Here is a 22,448-nt window from a genome sequence, read left to right on the forward strand (position 1 = left end):
CTCAGAGGAATGAGGAAATAGTCATACACTGGTGAGAGGGGGTACCGCGAGAGGTACACTCGTACCACTTTCTCCCACAAATTGCCGAACCAGCGAGTTATGGTTAGGAGTGAGGATTGGGTGGGAATGGTTAAATCTGTGTGCACATACATCTGAAAATTCAAATGTTATTTTTGACGGCTCAGGTACAGTATTAGACTTTTGATATATTACTTTATTCAGTATTAGCTTTGTCTTATTTGCTCTTTTATTTCAGCTCTGCAGGGTGCAAAGATGAGCAACACGGTCAGTTGGAAGAGGCAAATTGCCCACTGGATGGAGGACCATCGGGGATTGATTGTCGTGTTGATAGTTTTGCCTCTTTCCCTCATTTTTGATTACTTCATGAAGTTACGTCATTGGGTCTTTCGTAAATTTATTTCGGCCCCAGAGAAACATGACGAAAGAGTTCAAGCTATTCAGAATAAGGTAATCTGCTGTACATTTTTGCAAATTTTAAATTTTTTATCTGATTGAATGACATAATTTCTTTGTTGGGAGGGTAGCCCATGTAAACTCTGGCCTATTTGAAAGCTACTACTTCAAAGTAATTATTTATTATATAAGTTAAATTTTTTCCTTTTAATAATTATTAATCATTAAAACTACTGATTATTTTAATAAGTAGTATTATTTAAGTTATTTATTTAACTTTTTGATTAAGATAGAGCTGATAAGCTTCAAAGCTAACTACCAAACGGTTATCTTACATAGTCGGGCAAAGCTAACTACCAAACGGTTATCTTACATAAATACTATATTTCTTCGCCCTGAAGTTCAACATTCCTTATTTTGAGAACAGATTTCATTACTAGTATTTAATCTCAAGTTATTTGAATAAAACTTGAATCCTTGTCTTGATCCAGTTAGTACCCTTTTTTCAATATTAAACTTAGCCGGTGATCATATAAGCTGTCAGCTCTGCTGCCCGACAGAAAAACCTAAGGACAAAATACGCCAGCGATCGCTATACAGGTGGGGGTGTACATCAACAGCGCCATCTGTCGAGCAGGTACTCAAGTACTCCATGTAAACACAGAACCAATTTTCTCTCTGTCGTGCCACCGGCAAGACCTACTAAATACGCTGTTGCTTACTGGATTGATTTTCACAGATTTTGGTGAAGTACTCATTTCTAGTTATTAGCTTTCGCTTTGCAGAGGTTATCTTCAATACTTCCTTGCATTCTTTGATTGAATTTTGGATTATTTGTTGACGACTTGGATAGATTTTGAATTTCCCCTTTGACTAATTCAAGATGGCTGACCCTTCTCAAGTCCCTAAATACAGGAAGTGTAGTGCTAGGGACTGTTCAAGGCGTCTTCCGAAGGCCTCTATCGATCCGCACACCATTTGTTCCAATTGTCGGGGTAAATCCTGTCAATGGGAAGATCGGTGTGAGGAATGCGTTGGACTTTCGGAATTCGATTTTCTCGAATTCCTTAAATATTCACGTAGGCTAGAGAGAGATAGAGTCAGGAGGAGTTCATCTCGCTCAGTTGATTTTTCCTCTCCCCATGCCCCACAACCTATTCCTTCCCCTGTAGTGGTTGCTCCTGATCCCCCTTCTAGCACTCAACAACCTTCGATGGCAGATATGATGCGTGCCATCCAGGCTCTGGGTGAGAGAGTCGAGTCATTGGCGAGTGACCGTAACCAACTCATGGCAGACGTCAGGGAGTTGAAGGGTAAGAGTGCAGTGGGTAGTGACCTAGTGAGTGGAAGTGTTGTGAAAAGTGTTAGTGTTGCGCTTGAGGGTGCGTCTGTTCGTGCCTGTCGTCCTCCCAGTCCGGGACCTCTTGCAAGCTCCCAAGACCAGGGGAGAAGCAATGTCGTACGACCAAAGGGTTCGACAGGCTTTAATCAGCGGACAGACGTTCCCTCCGTGGTTTCGGACGTATCTTGCCAAGATCGCCCCACCCACAAGAAGACGAGAGAGCCCATTTATTCCTCGTCTGCGGAAGATGTTTCTCGGAAGAAACAATGGACCAAGGTCTCACGACCTCTCAAACGCAAGGTCCCTTCCTCGCAAGTCCAACGGCCCAGTTGTAGCCACTGGGTCAGTTCGGACTCGCTGCAGTCTTCAGATGACTGCACACCTCCTAAGAGAGGCAAAGCGGTACCGCAACAGGCAGTAACACCGTCTGATGCCGCACCTGCTACTGTAGACCCTAAGTGGGCTTTGCTGCAGACCATGCAGACACAGTTGTCATCGTTAATGCAGGACTTTCGTGCGGAGAAGGTTGACGCTGCACCTGTTAGCCTACAACCCACCACGGTTGTGCGTCCAGTTGACGCTGAGGCTACCTTCTCCCGCACTCCAGCTGTGAGAGTCCCGCCACCCATGCGCACTGTACCCTGCCAGCCGCATGTTGACGTTCGCCGACGCACGGAACCCTCCGTTGACGTTCGCGAGCTACAACAACAACAACCTAAGTTGTTTTGTTTTGACGCGGTGCGTCAACCTCCGCAACCCACTGTGGTTACCCCTACTCGCCCACAGCAGACTTTACAGTCGGGAGTAGACGCTTTGCGCCCCCGCGCAGCTATGGTTGTTGCCTGCTCTCAGACTGACCAACAGTTCCATGACGTTGCGTCCAGTGCAGTCACGCATGCACCCGTGCTGCCGGACTCAGCTGACCAGCCAATGCCTACTCCTTTGCCGCTTCCTCTTCAGCATTCAGACGATGGACTCTCTGATGATGACGACGCTGCACACCTTGACGACCCGCACACGGAACGCCTCCCTCCCTGGACTTTAGAAAAGTACTTGCACTGTTCAAGGACTTGTATCCAGATCAGTTTGTTTCTGCGGCCCCACGCTCACCTCCATCTGAGTTCGCTTTAGGCACGCAGTCATCCGCGCCTGCCTTTACGAAGCTCGTCCTCGCCCGCTCGTCCAAGAGAGCTTTAAGGGTGTTGGGAGATTGGATGCAGTCCAAAAAGCACCTGGGGAAGACAGCATTCTTGTTTCCCCCTGCGAAACTCGCTTCCAGATCGAGCGTCTGGTATGCCACGGGAGAAGTTCTCGGCTTGGGAGTTCCTGCCTCTGCCCAGGGCGACTTCTCAAGTCTAGTAGACTCTCCCCGCAGGCTGGCCATGAGACGCTCCAAGATTTGTTGGACTCCTTCAGATTTAGATCATCTGATGAAAGGAGTGTTCAGAGCGTTCGAAGTGTTTAACTTTTTGGACTGGTGTTTGGGAGCGTTGAGCAGGAAGACCTCCCCTTCTGACAAGGAAACTTCCATGCTCATTATGTCCTGCATGGACAAGGCCATACGGGACGGTTCCAGTGAGCTTGCGGCTTCGTTCGTTTCCGGGGTCCTCAAGAAACGAGAAAACCTTTGCTCCTTCTTGTCAGCTGGAGTAACTCAATGTCAGAGGTCGGAGCTTATGTTTGCCCCTCTCTCGAAGTGCCTTTTCCCAGAGGAGTTGATCGAGGAGATTGCTGCCTCCTTGATTCAAAAAGACACGCATGACCTGGTTGCGTCATCTGCACGCAAAGCCACCCCTTTGCCTTCCGTGTCTAGACCCAGGATGGATACTCCAGCGTCAAGATTCATTCCGCCCTTTCGTGGCAGAGCCTCCAGCAGAGGAGGTGCTCGTGCCGAAGGGAAACGTGGGAGCAAGAAGAAAGGTACCAAGTCCTTTAGAGGCAGAGTCTGACTGCCACATTCTTCAGACAGCAGTGGGAGCCAGACTCAAGAACTACTGGCAGTCCTGGGAGAACAGGGGCGCAGATGCACAATCTGTGAAGTTGCTCAGAGAGGGGTACAAGATCCCATTCTTGCGCAAGCCCCCTCTAGCAACGACTCCCATCGACCTCTCTCCCAGGTACAGAGAGGAGGACAAGCGACTAGCTTTGAAGCAAGAGGTGTCTCTCTTACTAGAAAAGGGAGCGGTAGTCAAAGTCCGGGACCATCAATCCCCGGGCTTCTACAACCGTCTCATCTTAGTGGTAAAGAAGACAGGAGGGTGGAGACCGGTGCTAGACGTCAGTGCTCTGAATGTCTTTGTCACCAAGCAGACGTTCGCCATGGAGACGACAAAGTCTGTTCTAGCAGCGGTCAGGAAGGAAGACTGGATGGTCTCTTTAGACCTCAAGGACGCTTACTTTCACGTCCCCATCCACCCAGATTCCCAACCTTTTCTAAGGTTCGTTTACGGGAAGGTTGTCTACCAATTTCAAGCCCTGTGCTTTGGCCTAAGCACGGCACCTCTTGTCTTTACGAAACTGATGAGGAATATTGCCAAATTCCTGCATTTAGCAGACATCAGAGCCTCCCTCTATTTGGACGACTGGCTTTTAAGAGCTTCGTCCAGTCGTCGCTGTCTGGAGAATCTAAAGTGGACTCTAGATCTGACCAAGGAATTGGGTCTCCTGGTCAATATGGAAAAGTCCCAACTGGTCCCATCCCAAACTATAGTGTACCTAGGGATGGAGATTCACAGTCAAGCTTTTCGGGCTTTTCCGTCGGCCCCCAGAATAAGTCAAGCCCAAGGATGCATCCAGAACATGCTAATGAAGGACCGATGTTCAGTCAGACAGTGGATGAGTCTGATAGGGACGCTTTCATCACTGGACCAGTTCATTGCGTTAGGGAGACTGCACCTCCGTCCCCTTCAATTTCACCTGGCTGTTCACTGGAGAAAGGACAAGACGCTAGAAGCGGTCTCGATCCCTATTTCCGAGAAGATGAAGTCATCACTGACCTGGTGGAAGGACAACATCAACCTCAGAGAGGGTCTGCCACTGACTGTTCAGACCCCCAACCACGTTCTCTTCTCAGACGCATCGGACACGGGCTGGGGTGCGACATTAGACGGTCGGGAATGCTCGGGCACCTGGAACGCGGAGCAAAGAGCGTTACATATCAACTGCAAGGAGCTACTGGCAGTTCATCTGGCCTTGAAAAGCTTCAAGTCCCTCCTTCTAGGCAAGGTGGTGGAGGTGAACTCCGACAACACCACGGCCTTGGCGTACATCTCCAAGCAAGGAGGGACCCATTCTCTGAAGTTGTACGAGATCGCAAGGGACCTCCTCACCTGGTCAAGAGATCTAAACCTGTCTCTAGTAACGAGGTTCATTCAAGGCAACATGAATGTCATGGCGGACCGCCTCAGTCGGAAGGGTCAAATCATCCCAACAGAATGGACCCTTCACAAGAATGTATGCAAGAGACTTTGGGCCACATGGGGCCAACCTACCATAGATCTCTTTGCAACCTCAATGACCAAGAGGCTCCCAAATTATTGCTCGCCAATCCCGGACCCAGCAGCAGTTCATATAGATGCCTTTCTACTGGATTGGTCCCATCTAGACCTTTATGCATTCCCCCCGTTCAAGATTGTCAACAAGGTACTGCAGAAGTTCGCCTCTCACGAAGGGACAAGGTTGACGTTGGTTGCTCCCCTCTGGCCCGCGAGAGAATGGTTCACCGAGGTACTGCAATGGCTAGTGGACGTTCCCAGAACACTTCCGCTAAGAGTGGACCTTCTACGTCAGCCACACGTAAAGAAGGTACACCCAAGCCTCCACGCTCTTCGTCTGACTGCCTTCAGACTATCGAAAGACTCTCGAGAGCTAGAGGCTTTTCGAAGGAGGCAGCCAGGGCGATTGCTAGAGCAAGGAGGACATCCACTCTTAGAGTCTACCAGTCGAAGTGGGAAGTCTTCCGAAGCTGGTGCAAGTCGGTATCAGTATCCTCAACCAGTACCTCTGTAACTCAAATAGCTGACTTCCTTTTATATCTGAGGAAGGAAAGATCTCTTTCAGCTCCCACGATCAAGGGTTACAGAAGCATGTTGGCAGCAGCCTTCCGTCACAGAGGCTTAGATCTTTCCAACAACAAAGATCTACAGGACCTCCTTAAGTCTTTTGAGACCTCGAAGGAGCGTCGTTTGGCCACACCAGGTTGGAATTTAGACGTGGTACTAAGATTCCTTATGTCAGAAAGGTTCGAGCCGCTACAATCAGCCTCCTTTAAAGATCTCACTTTAAAGACTCTTTTCCTCGTCTGCTTAGCTACAGCTAAAAGAGTCAGTGAGATACACGCCTTCAGCAGGAACATCGGATTTTCATCTGAAACGGCTACATGTTCTTTGCAGCTTGGTTTTCTAGCCAAAAACGAACTACCTTCTCGTCCTTGGCCGAAATCGTTCGATATTCCAAGCCTTTCTAATTTGGTTGGAAATGAACTAGAAAGAGTCTTGTGCCCTGTTAGAGCTCTTAAGTTCTATTTAAAACGAACTAAACCTTTACGAGAACAGTCAGAAGCTTTATGGTGTGCTATTAAGAAACCTTCTTTACCTATGTCGAAGAATGCAGTTTCCTATTATATTAGACTGTTGATACGAGAAGCTCATTCCCATCTGAATGAGGAAGACCATGCTTTGCTGAAGGTAAGGACACATGAAGTTAGAGCTGTCGCAACTTCAGTGGCCTTCAAACAAAACAGATCTCTGCAGAGTATAATGGACGCAACCTATTGGAGAAGCAAGTCAGTGTTCGCGTCTTTTTATCTTAAAGATGTCCAGTCTCTTTACGAGAACTGCTACACCCTGGGACCATTCGTAGCAGCGAGTGCAGTAGTGGGTGAGGGCTCAACCACTACATTCCCCTAATTCCATAACCTTTTTTAATCTTTCTCTTGAAATGTTTTTTATTGTTGTTTTTGGGTTGTCCGGAAGGCTAAGAAGCCTTTCGCATCCTGGTTGATTTGGCGGGTGGTCAAATTCTTTTCTTGAGAAGCGCCTAGATTAGAGGTTTTGATGAGGTCCTTTAGTATGGGTTGCAACCCTTGATACTTCAGCTCCTAGGAGTCGCACAGCATCCTATGAGGATCGCGAGGCTCAGTAAGGAAGACGTACTTAAAAAGGCAGAGTAATTGTTCAAGTCGACTTCCTTACCAGGTACTTATTTATTTTATGTTTGTTATTTTGAATAACTGCTAAAATGAAATACAAAATACTTAGCTCTTAATAATGTAAACATGTAATGCTGGTCTCTACCCACCCCCCTGGGTGTGAATCAGCTTATATGATCACCGGCTAAGTTTAATATTGAAAAATGTTATTTTTATTAATAAAATAAATTTTTGAATATACTTACCCGGTGATCATATATTAAAGGACCCTCCCTTCCTCCCCAATAGAGACCCAGTGGACCGAGGAGAAAATTGGTTCTGTGTTTACATGGAGTACTTGAGTACCTGCTCGACAGATGGCGCTGTTGATGTACACCCCCACCTGTATAGCGATCGCTGGCGTATTTTGTCCTTAGGTTTTTCTGTCGGGCAGCAGAGCTGACAGCTTATATGATCACCGGGTAAGTATATTCAAAAATTTATTTTATTAATAAAAATAACATATTTCGAACAGTTAATAATGTTAAGGATTTGGGCCTTGTATTTTGAGGCTTTGCTTGTGTGCAATATATGCCTTCCAAAGGTAGGCACCTACTATGAGGCTTATGATCTAGGAATTGGGATACATATCATTTAGTTATTGTTGTACTAAAGAATCCCTGCTTACCAATACCGTTAACTATAGGTTGGTAACTAAGGTATTCAGTTTTTGTATATTTTAATAAAGCTTGCCTGTTTATGTTAATTTTTTAGAGGAAATTATTATCATATAGGCCTAGACATCCATTTACATTTGATCCCAACATTTTTTGGAATCTACTCTAGCCAAGGAGCAGGCTGGGAGACATTCAGGATTGGAATTAGGATTTGGAATCAGGATTTCATGATCAGGAGTTTGGAGTAGGGATATGGTGATCAGGAGTTTGGAATCAAGATTTTGAAGTCAGGATTTGGAATCCAGGATTTGGTGAAGACCACTTGAGCTGCTGATTAGTACTGTATAGGCCTTCTTCAGCATCAGATGCCATATAGGGCCATTATCCTTATCCCTTTGGACTAATGTTCACGAATCACGAACGTAACTAGAGATTTGGGGGACTGAGGTAGTAAAGAGGCCTCCTCCCTTTTACCCTGGTGAGAGGCGAGCAAAGCCAGATTAGCTGGAGGGGAGGGGGTATTTTTATTATTACTTATTAAGCTACAGCCCTAGTTGGTAAAGCAGGATGCTAAAGCCAAAGGGCTCCAACAGGGAAAATAGCCCAATATGGAAAGGAAACAAGGAAAGCTAAAATATTTTAAGAACAGTAACATTAAAATAAATATTTTATATATAAACTATAAAAACTCCAAAGAAACAAGAGGAAGATAAATAAGAGAGAATAGTGTGCCCGAGTGTACCCTCAGGCAAGAGAACTCTAACCCAAGACAGTGGAAGGCCATGGTAAAGAGGCTATGGCACTACCCAAGGCTATCTAACACTGGTTTTATTTTGGAGTGTCCTCCTAGAAGAGCTGCTTACCATAGCTAAAATCTCTCTTCTACCCTTACCAAGAGGAAAGTGGCTGCTGAACAATTACAGTGCAGTTGTTAACCCCTTGAGAGAAGAATTGTTTGGTAATCTCAGTGTTGTCAGGGGTATGAGGACAGAGGAGAATATGTAAAGAATGGGCCAGGCTATTCGGTGTATTTGTAGGCAAAGGGAAAATGAACCGTAACCAGAGAGAAGGATCCAATGTAGTACTGTCTGGCCAGTCAAAGGACCCCCTAACACTCTAGCGGTAGTTTATCAATGGGTGGCTGGTACCCTGGCCAACCTACTACCCACTAATGAAAAAAAAAAAAATTGATTTTAGAGGCAATTCTATACTTTCCAAGATGGAATTGGGTTTGTTTTATAGATACTTTGAAAAATATGGTAATTCTAAATGTACACAGTACAACTTGTATTATATGACTTTTTTTTTGGAAGCCCTGCTCTCCTAGAGACACGGGGGCATTTTAAAAAGGTGCCCCTCCATCCTGCCTTAGCTACACCCCTGCTGATATCATGGTCATTGTATTTAAGTGTACCACTGCCAATTATTACACTTCCATGGATTATTGCTCCCTACGTTGTCCAACAACGTCCAACTCAGATTCTTCCAATCTAGTTGCTATAATTTATTAATTGATTTTTTTTATGCAAGTGTTCTAACTAATAAGTTAGTAAACATTCCCATAATTAGTTAGGACTATGTTAATCTTTTTTTCTTTAATTTAATTTTGCAATAAATCTGCATAACTTTGTTAAAAGGTTTTCCTTGATCCTTGTTGACCAGACATCCTTCGAATCACAGTCTGATAAGTATTTACAAGAGGTGTACCTGTCAGTATGTCAGATGTCTACTTATTACTCTAGTAGGATTGAGCATGTTGGTCACTTGGTGTTGGTGGCCAAGTTTCTCAGTAACGTTATTGAAGAAGGAACCCCGCTGCGTAGATATCCTACTGGCTATTGCTGTCTTTTCATCGTTGGTCCCTGAATTGGAGACAGAAAGTGTGAACTGTGAGTTTTTTTGGGCTACAGCCTTGAGTTAAAAGCCCTGCTCTGATGTATATTCTGGATAATATGAACGATGACGGTGTGGGAGTACTGTAGTTTCTTTACGGTCTCCGCTTTCCTTGCTACTTATAAGTTACATTGTCTAATCAGTATCCCTATGTGTGGTGAGTATTACTACTACCACAGACTTGTACTGTTGGTAATTAATCTCGTTAAGACTAAAGTATTCTGGATTTTTTTAGGAGTGAGTAGTGCACCTTTAGCTTGAAGTGATGCATTGATTGTTTTCTATTGTATTAATCAATTTACTGTTCATTTGATGCGGATTAAACCTTTAGTATTCTTAAAGACCAAGCAGCCTCCCTCTGTCTTATTGGGGAGGATATTGCTAAGTATGTTTGAAGTCTGCAGGCAAAACTAAGAGAGGGAAGCATGAAGGAAGGAAAAATAAAGCAAGCTTAAATAGAAACGTAAAAAATTGAGGCTTTCTCACCAGCATTTGGAAAAGCTGTGGAGATTACTGAGAAACCTATTTATGAAGGGTTAAAGAGTGCCTTTTTGGCTTGGTTTAGTAAAACTGCTCATTGCTATAGACAATGTTTTCAATCTGCTAAAATAATTGAAAATTGCATATAATTTTCAATGAATTAAGTTTGCCTATTAGAATTTTGGTTGGGTAATTCTCCAATATAGCACAGATTTGAAGCTTTAAGTTATTTAATGATTTATGATCAATTAATTACTTTCTTTTCGCCAGATCATTGTATATTATGTGGCCAGGATTTGGACAGAAATGGTGGCTGGTGCTAACTAGTTTATTTACTCAGAAATCTAACATAAAGCCACTCTTTCCCAGTAGAAAGGTAGCAGATATATTTACTGTGCATCTAAAAAGATATAAAAGATTACAATCTTGGTGCGTTTCTGCACACCTAGATTGTTCTTGGAATATATTTAATTACAGGAACAAAAGCATTTGAAAATTTGGGAGGTGTTTTGGTGATCAGAATAATGGTGCAAGACACTGGGTAACAGTTTTTACATTATTGAGTACTCCCCCATAAAGTACTCTGGTGACTGAAGTGGACTTTTCCATATGGAGTTTCAGGAGAATTTTTCCATCCCCCTTTTGAATCCAATCAGTAGCTCTCCTTCATGTGATATCAGGATGAGTTGCAGGGTTTATGACATTCAATGACAATTGTATGGTTGTAGGGGTAAGATAAGTGATTTGACTATACATTGTGACTTGTGTAAATCGTGGTCTAATAGTAAAATAGTTGTTTGTGTGAAGCGTCAGAAGTCTGCAGAATAAGAGGGTTCAAAAGGAGTAGTAGTAAGCTAAGAGGGTTCAAAAGGAGTTGCAGTAGTCAAATGTTAAGTCTTTAGTGAGTGATGATTTCCTTGATATGTGTTTTTTTGCTTCTGGGAAAGGTGATTCTGAACCAGAGGTGGTTGATGTCCCTGCTCCTTCGCAACCAGCGTTTATTCTTCTAGGGTTTACAGATTTGAATCCAGGATTATTTTTCTTGAAGTTAGCTGGGATCAAAAGACAAACTTTTTGTAACAAAATTTAGATACATTTCAGTAAAGTTTAACAAATTACCAGAAAATCTTGAGATTGCATTTACATGTATGTCTAACCTCATGGATTCTCTAATAGCTCCTCGTCAGGTACCTGTCGACTATACCCAGGCTTGTGAACCTCTTTTTTGGTGGCGTCTATTCATAAGAACGTTCTTGCTTCTAACATGCTCTCATTAATGTAAGAGAGACAGCGGGATCGGTTATTGGCTACTATGCCTTTCAACAAGACCTTGTTTGATATGATAGTTCTTTCGGATGTTTTGAAGGACTACTAGGGTAATCTCGCTACTGAAGCCCAAATGAACTTATCTAGAGCTTTCTCCTCTGTTTCCTCCCCTTTGTGGGGGCTAGGAAGCAGGTTCTAGAGGTGGACATCAGGTTTTGGATTAAATATAGTGCTGCTGCTGTCCGTTCTCCATTGATTGGTCCCCCTACTCAGGCCCCTGGTGCCACAGATCCCTTGTTTGGTGGCTTCCCCAAGAATTGCAGGAGAGGTTCTTGTGAGCCTACAGAGGGAAGAGAAGGGAAGGGGCCAGTCAAAGGGCAGTTCCTTTGCTTCTGGTGACTGGGGCAAGGGATTTTGGAAGGTGGAGTTTTCATCTTGCTCAGAGAATGCTGTTGGGGCCTGTTTCTCTTGCCATGGTCAGCTTGGCAGGAGAGACGAGTGGACGCGTAGGTAATGTTGTGAGGAATGGTTACCAGGTCCCTTTCATTTCCATGCCTTCCCTTTCTGCTTATTCACTCAGCTTTGACAGCTATGCCCCCAATTCCATCAGGGGGCAAGCCTTGGCAAAGGAGTTGTCAGCTATTGTGGAGAATGACGCAGTGGAGGTGGCTCCTCTCCCAGGGTCTTATTCTTGCATATTTGTGGTCCTCAAGACCTCAGGTGCTTGGCATCTAATTATAGACATCTTGGCCTTGAACAAGTTTGTGGTGAAGTCCAATTTCAAGAAAAAGACTGTCCGGTGAGTCCTGTTGTCTGTCAGACAGGGGCTCTGGATGGGCTCCATTGACCGGAAGGATGCGTTCCCTCGTGTCCCCATCCATCAGGAGAGCAGTGTCTTTCCGTGATTTGTCACAGCTATGGGGGGGTCTAACAGTATGAGGGACCTTTTTTCAGCCTCACCACAGCGCTGCAAGTTTTTACTCAGGTGATGGCTCTGGTTTTGGTTATTCTTAAACAGGTGGAAGTCTAAATGCTCAGGTATTCAAGAGTCCTCTCTGGATGATTGTCTTCAGGTGAGGGAGACAGTATTGAATCTTTGTCAGAAGTTAGGCATTCATGTGGACTACAAAAAGTTCAATATAATCTCATACCAGACTATGACATGCCTTGGAATTGTCTTGAATGCACGCATTTTGAGCGCTTCTTCAGCCAGGAAGCGAATAGACAATCTGCTGAATCTAGAGGAAGAATTTGTATCCTCAGAGAGGCAGCCCATCTCTCTCTGTAGAGGAGCCTCCTCGGTGACTTGTCATCCCTGATACAGTTAGTTGCAGGGGGTCGCTTCAGGATGAGATTCGTTCAGCTGGCTTTTAGTCAATATTTGGACTTTGTGACTGAGGAGACACTCATTGCTTCCTCCCCCCAGTGTCTGAGGACCTTCTTTGGTGGACTTAGGGGTATTGGCTCAAGTTGGGGACGAATCTTCTCTCTGTCCCTCTGGACCATATGTTTCAGTCCAATGCCTCAGATCAGGGATTGGGCACTCACCTGGGGTCCAAGATCATTTCAAGCCTGTGGTCCAAGGAAGAGAGGATTCTGTTCGTTAACTGGAGAGAGCGCAAGACCATTCACATGGGTCTTCTCTCTTTTCAGGAGTAGCTATTGGAGACAGTGGTGGTGGTCTTTGTGGGTAACACCAATGCCATTGCTTATCTGAGGAAGCAGGGAGGGACTCAGTCTGTGAATCAGGAAGCCCGGGTACTACTGCACTGGGTGTATGAGATGAGGACCACTCTGGTTCCACAATTTATTTTGGACAGACACAACATAATGGCAGACGCCTTGTTGAGGTAGAACCAGGTTCAGGGCTCAGATTAAACCCTTTGTCAGGTCTTCAACAACCTCAGGAAGAAGTATCCATTCACATTGGACTTGGTTGCCACCCCCCTAAACTTTTGGTGTCCGGTTTACTTTGCCCATTTCCTGGACCTCCAGAGGGCCGAGACCAATGCTCTGTTGTAGGAATGGGAGAGGCTTCCGGCTTACACTTTTCTACCTTTCTCTCTTGAAAGGGTTGTTCTCAACAAGCCGAGGGCACCCAGACACTTGGATTTAACTGTAATTGATCCCTTCTGGCCTCAGAAGGCATGGGGGGAACCAGAAATAGTTGTTCCGTGACCTGTTGGAGCTACCCATTTGCATGCCAGAGGGAAATGATTTACTTGGAGAGCCTATTTCCACTGGTTCCACAAGAGGTTCCACATGCTCTGTCTTCATACTTTGAGACTGTCAGGTGGTTTTTTAGGCAGGAGGATTCTCATCCAGGGTCACTAGACAACTGGCTCTAGCCTGGCGTAAGTCCACTTGCTAAATATACCTGGATAAATAGTCTGTCTACAGATGTTGAGACCAGGTTAATGGATACTCAATTTCTAGGTCTTCCTTGCCAAAGATGGTATGTTCCTTTTCCCTATCTTGTCCTAGGGCTCAGTTGTTGCTTCTGTTGTGGTATGTCAACATAGTACTTCAGGCTGTTAGGTTACCTCTTTATTAGCCTTTAGAGACGGAGTTTAGGGCCTTATTGATTTAAAACACTTTTCCAGGTCTCCCTGGTGACTGCCAACAGTTAGTGAACTAAAAGCATTCTCTTTTCATGTTGCAGAAGTTGGGACAGGACCTGATTTTGTCGCCAATTGGTAACAAGAACTATTAGCAGTTAGTCGAGGACTGAGGTTATGAATTTAGTCTGGGATTAATGAAAGAATGACTGGCATCTTTTCATTTCCTCATCTTCCCCTCTCTTGGGGCACAGCATCTGTTTTCCCTGTGAGCTTGATCTCAATTTTACTATAGGTAAGCCTAATGTAGTTGCTTAGCTATTATATCGGGTGATATTTTGGCTATGTCCCCATTCTCCTTATGTGGGATGGATGGGTTTGGGTAAATTTTCAGTGTGTGTATTCACAAACCTATTGCTTCTATGTTACCTTGATGGTGTCATGTTAGTATTCTCCACTCTCTTTTCACCTTGCACGAGTCGTTGACCCTACATCATAGTTATGTCACTGATTGACGGGCATCAGGATGCTCATCTGATTCACTATCATGTTCAGATGTAGCAATCCCAGGAAATAAAGTTCCAGCCAGTTGGAAAGAGAACTTCTACTTAACCACAGGATGAGTCTCCTATATGAAGAATGAGGGTTTGTATTCGTGTTGGAACAAATGACAAATCTGAAAGTAATTTGTTTTTTCCTAACTACAGTACTGTATACAAACCTTAGTTCTTTAGAAAGATTTTATTCACCATTGCCTACCCCTACAAGTCCCTTCTAAATCAAAGTGGTGTTGTTCTGAGTGAGTTGGGGCAGGGTGATGCTTCCCTGTTACTACTGGTAACAACCGGGACCTGGGTTTGTATACAGTAGTAAGGAAAAATACAAACTACTGTTAAATGTTTCATTTTTGTATGTTACGGGTTATAATTTGCTGTTTTTTAACATTATAAACCGTTAAAAACGGGTGTGTTTTTATTGACACATGGAATGCATCGAATGATTTTCCTTTATTTCTCATTGGAAAAATTGATTTGGTTTACATTCAATTTGGTATACGAGCTTGCTCTTGGAATGGATTAAACTCATAAACTGAGACGCTACTAATCTATTTTGTTATTTTGGAGCTTAGTTAACATTTGCCAACTACCATGAGTATTAGTTTGTCATTGTCTTTTTCTATACTGGTAATGAAGTATCTGAGATTAGCACCTAATTACGAAAATCCTCTGTGAAAGTGATAGAGTTTTTAAATTTGATTTTCTTTCAAAAAATTTTTTTTCATTTATTTTCAGATCACTAAGTGGAACAAGCTACCTAAAGATGAAAGAAAGTTGATGTGCACTGCTCGCCCAAATTGGCAGTCACTCTCCACAACATTTTTCAGAAAGGTATTGATTTTCTTTTTATGGTTATACTTGCTAGTAATTTCAGCTGATGTGTATTTCATAAAAAAAAATTTACGTTATGAACCTTTTTATAATGGCACATGATACTTTTTACTTTATGCAAATACTTAGTATTATTAACATGATCTTCTGGTATTTATCAGAGTTAATGCAGACAGAAAGAAATGTGGTATTGATAAATCTTATGGCTATTCTGCTGACAAAGTGTGAATTTTTTCTTTATAAATATCCTTCTCTTCATGCACAGTATGAAGAAACCCTTAAGGTCAAGTACAACTCATAGCATATCATATTGTAAAAATTTGTCAGTTGTAGTAAGAGTACAGTATCTCAACTTTGTACTTTTTCCCTGAGGGGAAGATCATCAAGTATCAGAAAAAACCTGTACTATCAATCCATTAATGTCATACTGAAATATTGCAAAACTTGCAAAGGAAATAGCTCAGCCCAAGTAAGAGAGAAAAATAATAAATCATTAATGGAAATTAAGATGGTTAGAATTTTATGGTTAACAGAGTAAACAAGCAAATGACATCATGAAATAACAAAAATAGTCACAAATAGAAACTGGAGCTGTTTTTGGTTGAAATTGCCAGCCTGTCATTTGACCTTTAAATCCATAGTAACCTCCTATAGAACTTATACAGTGAAGCAGAAGTAATCTCTCTTTTGAGAGGAGATGGTTCCCACCTGGTACAGGATTCCATGCTGATTAGTTGTTCTAATGAATAGGTTTTTGATTCTCCATTAACCTCAAAGAAGGATGACATTGAGGCAGCTGGGGAAGAAGATAGTGTGTATCAGTACTCCTTCATCCACCATGCAGTATCCCTCAAAGGTTCTGGTCTTTAGAGGGAGACCATGTTGTCTTAACCAAACTCTGTTCTTGATGTGCCTGGTTTAACACTGGGATAAAATCAGAAATAATCCTAATGATGAAGCAATCACAGGAAAAGGATCATATAAAGAGGATGAGATCATACGACATGATTATGAAACTTGAGAGGAAACCTGTCCAAATAATAGATGGGCCTTGTGAAGGTAACAAGATCATCGTTATATTGAGATAGGTTTACCATGTTCTAGTACTGGCTTCTTTTTAAGTCGATCCTGACCGAGGCCCTAATGTTTTTACATCTCAATGATTAGCAGTTGAGGATATTAGAGTTGCATTCTTTGCTCCTGTATGGGACCAGGAAGGATGACATGTACAGGAAAGGAAAGAACCTTCCATTCTGGTTGTAGTGTTCTTCCTTCCACTAGTGAAGAAGTGACCCTATTTTAAAGAAGGAACGGGTTATATGTGTATAGGAACAAATAAAATTTTAAAAGTAATTTGTTTTTTTCAATATTAATCTTACCCGATAATCATGTAGCTGTCAACTCTGTTGCCGACAGAAATCTACGGTCGGGATACGCCAGCGATCGCTATACAGGTGGGGGTGAACACAACAGCGCCATCTGTGGTCAGGTACTCCAGTACTTCTTGTCAACACCACCTCAATTTTTCCTCTGTCGTGCCTCCGGCTAGACCTACATGGATACGCTGTTGATTCTGGAGTTATTGCTCACGATTTGGTGATGTATTTGCTCTAGAGTTTAGCCTTCGCTATTCAGGAAGCTTTATCATTAGCTTAGCAAGTTTTTGGAATTAATTTGATTTAATTTTTGATTTAATTTTGGTGACGAAGAGAGTATGAACTCTCTTTCACTTTTAATGGCCGACCCTTCCCTTAGACGGAAGTGTTGGTGTCGAAGAGAGTATAGACTCTCTTTCTTAATTTTGCTTAACAAAAGTTATAGATTTATTTTATATCTCTCCGCCTTTTATAGGCCTCTTCGATTAACTTCCTTTTATTATAAACTTATTAAAATTAATTTTTATATTTGTTTATATTCGACCTTTCCTAATAGTAGGCGGTCTTTTCTTGGAACCGAAGTTAATTAACATTGAGCCCGTCATTTCGTTTTTACCTGTTAACATATTATGCTATTTTAATGTTTTTGAAAGAATTTCTTTGATAGTCTCGTACTGTTTTCAAAGTTGAACTAACGTTTTGTTTTGTCTCTGCAGTTGTTGACGTTCAGAACGTTCAACTTGCGCTCTATCGTTACGATAGAGAGAGAGTATTCACGGTGTCACGTTGCAGTAAGAGTAAACCGATTCTAGCGTTTTGTTCATTCTTTCTTAGCTTAAATGGTTTTAATTCTAATAAAGGAACTTTTTATTTGGGAAATCTTTCAGTTTTTTTCCTTTAACAATAATATGTTTTAACGATATATATAATTGGGCTCATCTCTCAGGTTCTAAGTCAAGAGAGAGAGAGAGAGAGATAGAGACGGAGGGAGAGAGAGGAGGATAAACGTTTCGTTCAAGCGGGTAACGTTGTTATCGTTTTTGCTCTTCTCCCTAGTCTCTTTAGGGGAAGAAGGTAAACGTTTCTAGAGTTTTATTCTTGTTCCCAGGCTTTATGCGGTGAGAGATTTTAAACGTAGTTTATTTGATCTAGTGTTTAGTCTCTTTTCCAGCCACTGAATTATTTATCTTTCATTATGTTTTTCTGTTACATTGTAATACTGTTTTCGCAATTACTAACTTTTAATGAAGGATAGAATTGCGTGTTTCAGGTACAAACCACTTAAAGTTTCGAGTTCAGTGAAATAAGTGCAAACAGAAAATCAAAAGTGATAAAGTGATAAGCGCAAAGTGTTACAGTGTTGCGTTCGAGGGTTCGTCTGTTCGTGCCAGTTGTTCGCCTAGTCTGGGACCTCTTACAAGCTCCCAAGCCCAGGGGAGAAGTAACGTCGAAGGACTTATGGGTTCATCAGGCCTTGATCGACGAACAGACGTTTCCCTCCGTGGTTTCGGGTGTAACCAACTCACGTAGCCGACGTGATCACCCCACCCACACAAAGACGAGAGAGCCCATTTATTCCTCGTCTGCGGAAGAGGTTTCTCGCAGAAACCATGGACCAAATCTTGCAGCTTTTAAGTGCAAGTCGGTCCCTTCCGCGCAAGTCCAACTCCTAGGTGGAGCCATTAGCACTGGGTCAGTTCGGACTTGCTGCAGTACGACAACTGCACACCTCCCAAAGAGGCAAGGTGGTACCGCAACAGGCAGTAACTCCGTCTGTTGCCGCACCAGCTGTTTTAGACCCTCAGTCTCAACGGACAGTAGCTCCGTTTGTTGTTGTCTTTCTTAGACTCTAGTGGTCTATGCTGCAGACAATGCAGTCTCAGCTTGCGGTGTTGATGCAGGAGTTTCAGGCAGAGAAGGTTAGCACACCTCCTCCTGCGAGCGCTCCTCCACCTCTGCGCAGTCCACCCTGCCAGACGTATGATGTTGAGGCTCCTCCTGCCTCCATGCGTGAGCTGCCGCATTGGGAGTTGCCAGGTACCAGCGCTATGCGGCAACCTCCTCAACCCTTGAGGCAGGAGCCTCATGCTTTGCAGCAACCTCCTCTTCCCTTGAGGCAGGAGCCTCATGCGTTGCGGCAACCTCCTCCATCCTTGAGGCAGCAGCCTCATGCGTTGCAGCAACCTCCACCATCCTTGAGGCAGCAGCCTCAGGCTATGCGGCAACCGCCTCAACTCTTGAGGCAAGAGCCTCAACTCTTGAGGCAAGAACCTCAACTCTTGAGGCAAGAGCCTCAACTCTTGAGGCAAGAGCCTCAACTCTTGAGGCAAGAACCTCAACTCTTGAGGCAAGAGCCTCAACTCTTGAGGCAAGAGCCTCTCTCTGCGCAGCTACCTCCTCAACCCTTGAGGCAGACGCAACTCTTGAGGCAGGAACCTCATGCTATGCGGCAACCTCCTCTAACCATGAGGCAGGAGCCTCATGCTATGAGGAGCCTCATGCTATGCGGCATCCTCCTCAAACCATGAGGCAGGAGCCTCATGCTATGCGGCATCCTCCTCAACCCATGAGGCAGGAGCCTCATGCTATGAGGAGCCTCATGCTATGAGGAGCCTCATGCTATGCGGCATCCTCCTCAACCCATGAGGCAGGGACCTCATGCTATGAGGAGCCTCATGCTATGCGACATCCTCCTCAACCCATGAGGCAGGAGCCTCATGCTATGCGGCAACCTCCTCTACCCATGAGGCAGGAGCCTCATGCTATGCGGCATCCTCCTCAACCCATGAGGCAGGAGCCTCATGCTATGCGGCATCCTCCTCAACCCATGAGGCAGGAGTCTCATGCTATGAGGAGCCTCATGCTATGTGGCATCCTCCTCAAACCATGAGGCAGGAGCCTCATGCTATGCGGCAACCGCCTCAACCCATGAGGCAGGAGCCTCATACTATGCGGCATCCTCCTCAACGCATGCGGCATGAGCCTCATCCCTTGCAGCATGAGCCTCATCCCATGCAGCATGAGCCTCATACCATGCAGCATGAGCCTCATCCCATGCAGAATGAGCCTCATCCCATGCAGCATAAGCCTCATCCCATGCAACATGCTCTGCTTACCTTACAGCATGCTCTACATACAGCATGCTCTGCATACAGCATGCTCTGCATACCTTACCGCATGCTCCTCAGTCACACATCTTTGGTTGTTGCCAACTCACTAGACTGTCAAGCAGTTTCATAACGTTGCCTTCTAGTCTGCTGCTTTTGCACCAGTGAAACCCTCACTGAGAGAACTTAGCTTTTCTCGGATATGGTTCCTGTAGATGAGAAAGTGCTATTCTCCCTCCTTCTGATATTCCCTTGAGGACTCTGTCATTTGGAGAGGAGCCTTTAGCTGCTTAGCCTCCTATGGACTTTTATTTAAGCATAACATGCTTCCAGGGAGGGTAATGGTTCCACTTCAGTCGCTAACCCCGTCTGTTACCACACCTGCTCCCATAGACCTTGAGCTTTGTTGCAAGACATGCAGTCCAAGCTTAGTCCTTGTTAGAGGATTTTTTTTTTTTTTTTTTTGTTTACGGAGTCAGTGTGTCACTGGGAAGACGTTCAACAACCAGCAGAAGTGACTTGTTGTGACGCAGTGCGGCAACCTCAGCAACCCGATAAGGAGTTGTCTGTACGACCCAGACAGTCTAGACAGCTTCGGGTTGTCGCTGTACTTCCTCGCTTCCCCATGGTTGACAGTTCACAGACTGTGCAGCAGTACCATGATCTTGTGTCCGGCTCCGTCAGACGACTACTGTAGCTTTTAAGAGCTCCCACAAGTCGTCGCTGTCTGGAGATTCTCAGATGGACTATGGATCTGACCAAGGAACTGGGCCTCCTGGTCAATTTTGAGGAGTCCCAGCTCGTCCCATCCCAGACCATTGTCTACCTGGGTATGGATCTTCAGAGTCGAGCTTTTCGGGCTTTTCTGTCGGCCCCAAGGATCTACTAAGCCCTAGAATGCATCCAGAGCATGCTGAGAAGGAACCGATGCTCAGTCAGGTAGTGGATGAGTCTAACAGGGACACTTTCATCGCTGGCCCTGTTCATCGAGTTAGGGAGACGCCACCTCCTCCCCCTTCAGTATCATCTAGCGGCTCACTGGATAAAGGACATGACGCTAGAGACGGTCTCAGTTCCTGTTTCCGAAGAGAGGAGGTCTACTCTCACGTGGTGAAAGAACAGCTTTCTTCTCAAGGAAGTCTACCTTTGGCTGTTCAGAAACCCGACCGCCGTCTCTTCTCTGACGCATCAGACACGGGCTGGGGTGCGACTTTGGACGGACAGGAATGCTCGGGAACATGGAATCAGGAGCTAAGGACACTTCACTTCTATTGCAAGGAGCTGTTGGCGGTTCATCTGGCCTTGATAAACTTCAAGTCCCTCCAGCTTAACAAGGTGGTGGAGGTGGACTCTGACAACACCACAGCCTTGGCTTACATCTCCAAGCAGGGAGGGACTCATTCGTGGAAGTTGTTCTAGATCGCAAGGGACCTCCTCATCTGGTCAAAAGATCGAAAGCTCACGCTGGTAACGAGGTTCATTCAGGGCGATATGAATGTCATGGCAGATCGCCTTAGCCGGAAGGGTCAGGTCATCCCCACAGAGTGGACCCTTCACAAGAATGTTTGCAGCAGACTTTGGGCCCTGTGGGGTCAGCCAACCATAGATCTGTTCGCTACCTCGATAACCTAGAGGCTCCCGTTGTTTTGTTCTCCGATTCCAGACCCAGCAGCAGTTCACGTGGATGCTTTTCTGCTGGATTGGTCCCATCTCGACCTGTATGCATTCCCGCCGTTCAAGATTGTCAACAGGGTACTTCAGAAGTTCGCCTCTCGCAAAGGGACACAGCTGACGTTGGTTGGCTCCGCTCTGGCCCGCGAGAGAATGGTTCATAGAGGTACTGCAATGGCTGGTCGACATTCCCAGGACTCTTCCTCTAGGAGTGGACCTTCTACGTCTACCTCACGTAAAGAAGGTACACCCAAACCTCCACGCTCTTCGTCTGACTGCCTTCAGACTTTCGAAAGACTCTCAAGGGCTAGGGGCTTTTCGAAGGAGGCAGCCAGAGCGATTGCCAGAGCAAGGAGGACATCCACTCTCAGAGTCTATCAGTCTAAAGGGGAAGTCTTCCGAAGCTGGTACAAGGCCAATGCAGTTTCCTCAACCAGTACCACTGTAACCCAGATTGCTGACTTCCTGTTACATCTAAGGAACGTAAGATCCCTTTCAGCTCCTACGATTAAGGGTTACAGAAGTATGTTGGCAGCGGTTTTCCGCCACACAGGCTTGGATCTTTCCACCAACAAAGATCTACAGGACCTCCTTAGGTCTTTTGAGACCTCAAAGGAACGTCGGTTGTCCACTCCAGGCTGGAATCTAGACGTGGTCCTAAGGTTCCTTATGTCATCAAGATTTGAACCTCTCCAATCAGCCTCTTTTAAGGACCTCACATTAAAAACTCTTTTCCTCGTGTGCTTGACAACAGCTAAAAGAGTAAGTGAGATCCACGCCTTCAGCAGGAACATAGTTTTCACATCTGAAACGGCTACATGTTCCTTGCAGCTCGGTTTTTTGCTAAACGAGCTTCCTTCACGTCCTTGGCCTAAGTCGTTCGAGATCCCAAGCCTGTCCAACTTGGTGGGGGACGAACTGGAGAGAGTACTTTGCCCAGTTAGAGCTCTTAGGTACTATCTAAAAAGGTCATAACCTTTACGAGGACAATCAGAAGCCTTATGGTGTGATATCAAGAAGCCTTCTCTTCCAAGGTCTAAGAACTCAGTTTCTTACCTATTCAGGCTCCTGATTAGGGAAGCACATTCTCATCTGAAGGAAGAAGACCTTGCTTTGCTGAAGGTAAGGACACATGAAGTGAGAGCTGT

The 22,448-nt window shown here is 44.7% G+C and overlaps 1 protein-coding gene across 5 annotated transcripts in view; it reads left to right on the forward strand.

Annotated features, from left to right (window-relative positions):
- Positions 1–22,448, forward strand: part of LOC137640149 (delta(24)-sterol reductase-like) — a 97,710-nt gene that overhangs the window by 32,307 nt on the left and 42,955 nt on the right. For all 5 annotated transcript variants that reach the window (XM_068372651.1, XM_068372649.1, XM_068372648.1 and 2 more), the window contains 2 exons: positions 257–468; positions 15,051–15,146. In XM_068372651.1, the coding sequence (XP_068228752.1) occupies positions 274–468; positions 15,051–15,146 (291 nt within the window). In that variant the 5' untranslated portion in view covers positions 257–273. The remainder of the gene's footprint in view (positions 1–256; positions 469–15,050; positions 15,147–22,448) is intronic.

The sequence above is a fragment of the Palaemon carinicauda genome, chromosome 4 (genome assembly GCF_036898095.1).
Source record: "Palaemon carinicauda isolate YSFRI2023 chromosome 4, ASM3689809v2, whole genome shotgun sequence".
NCBI lineage: Eukaryota > Metazoa > Arthropoda > Malacostraca > Decapoda > Palaemonidae > Palaemon > Palaemon carinicauda.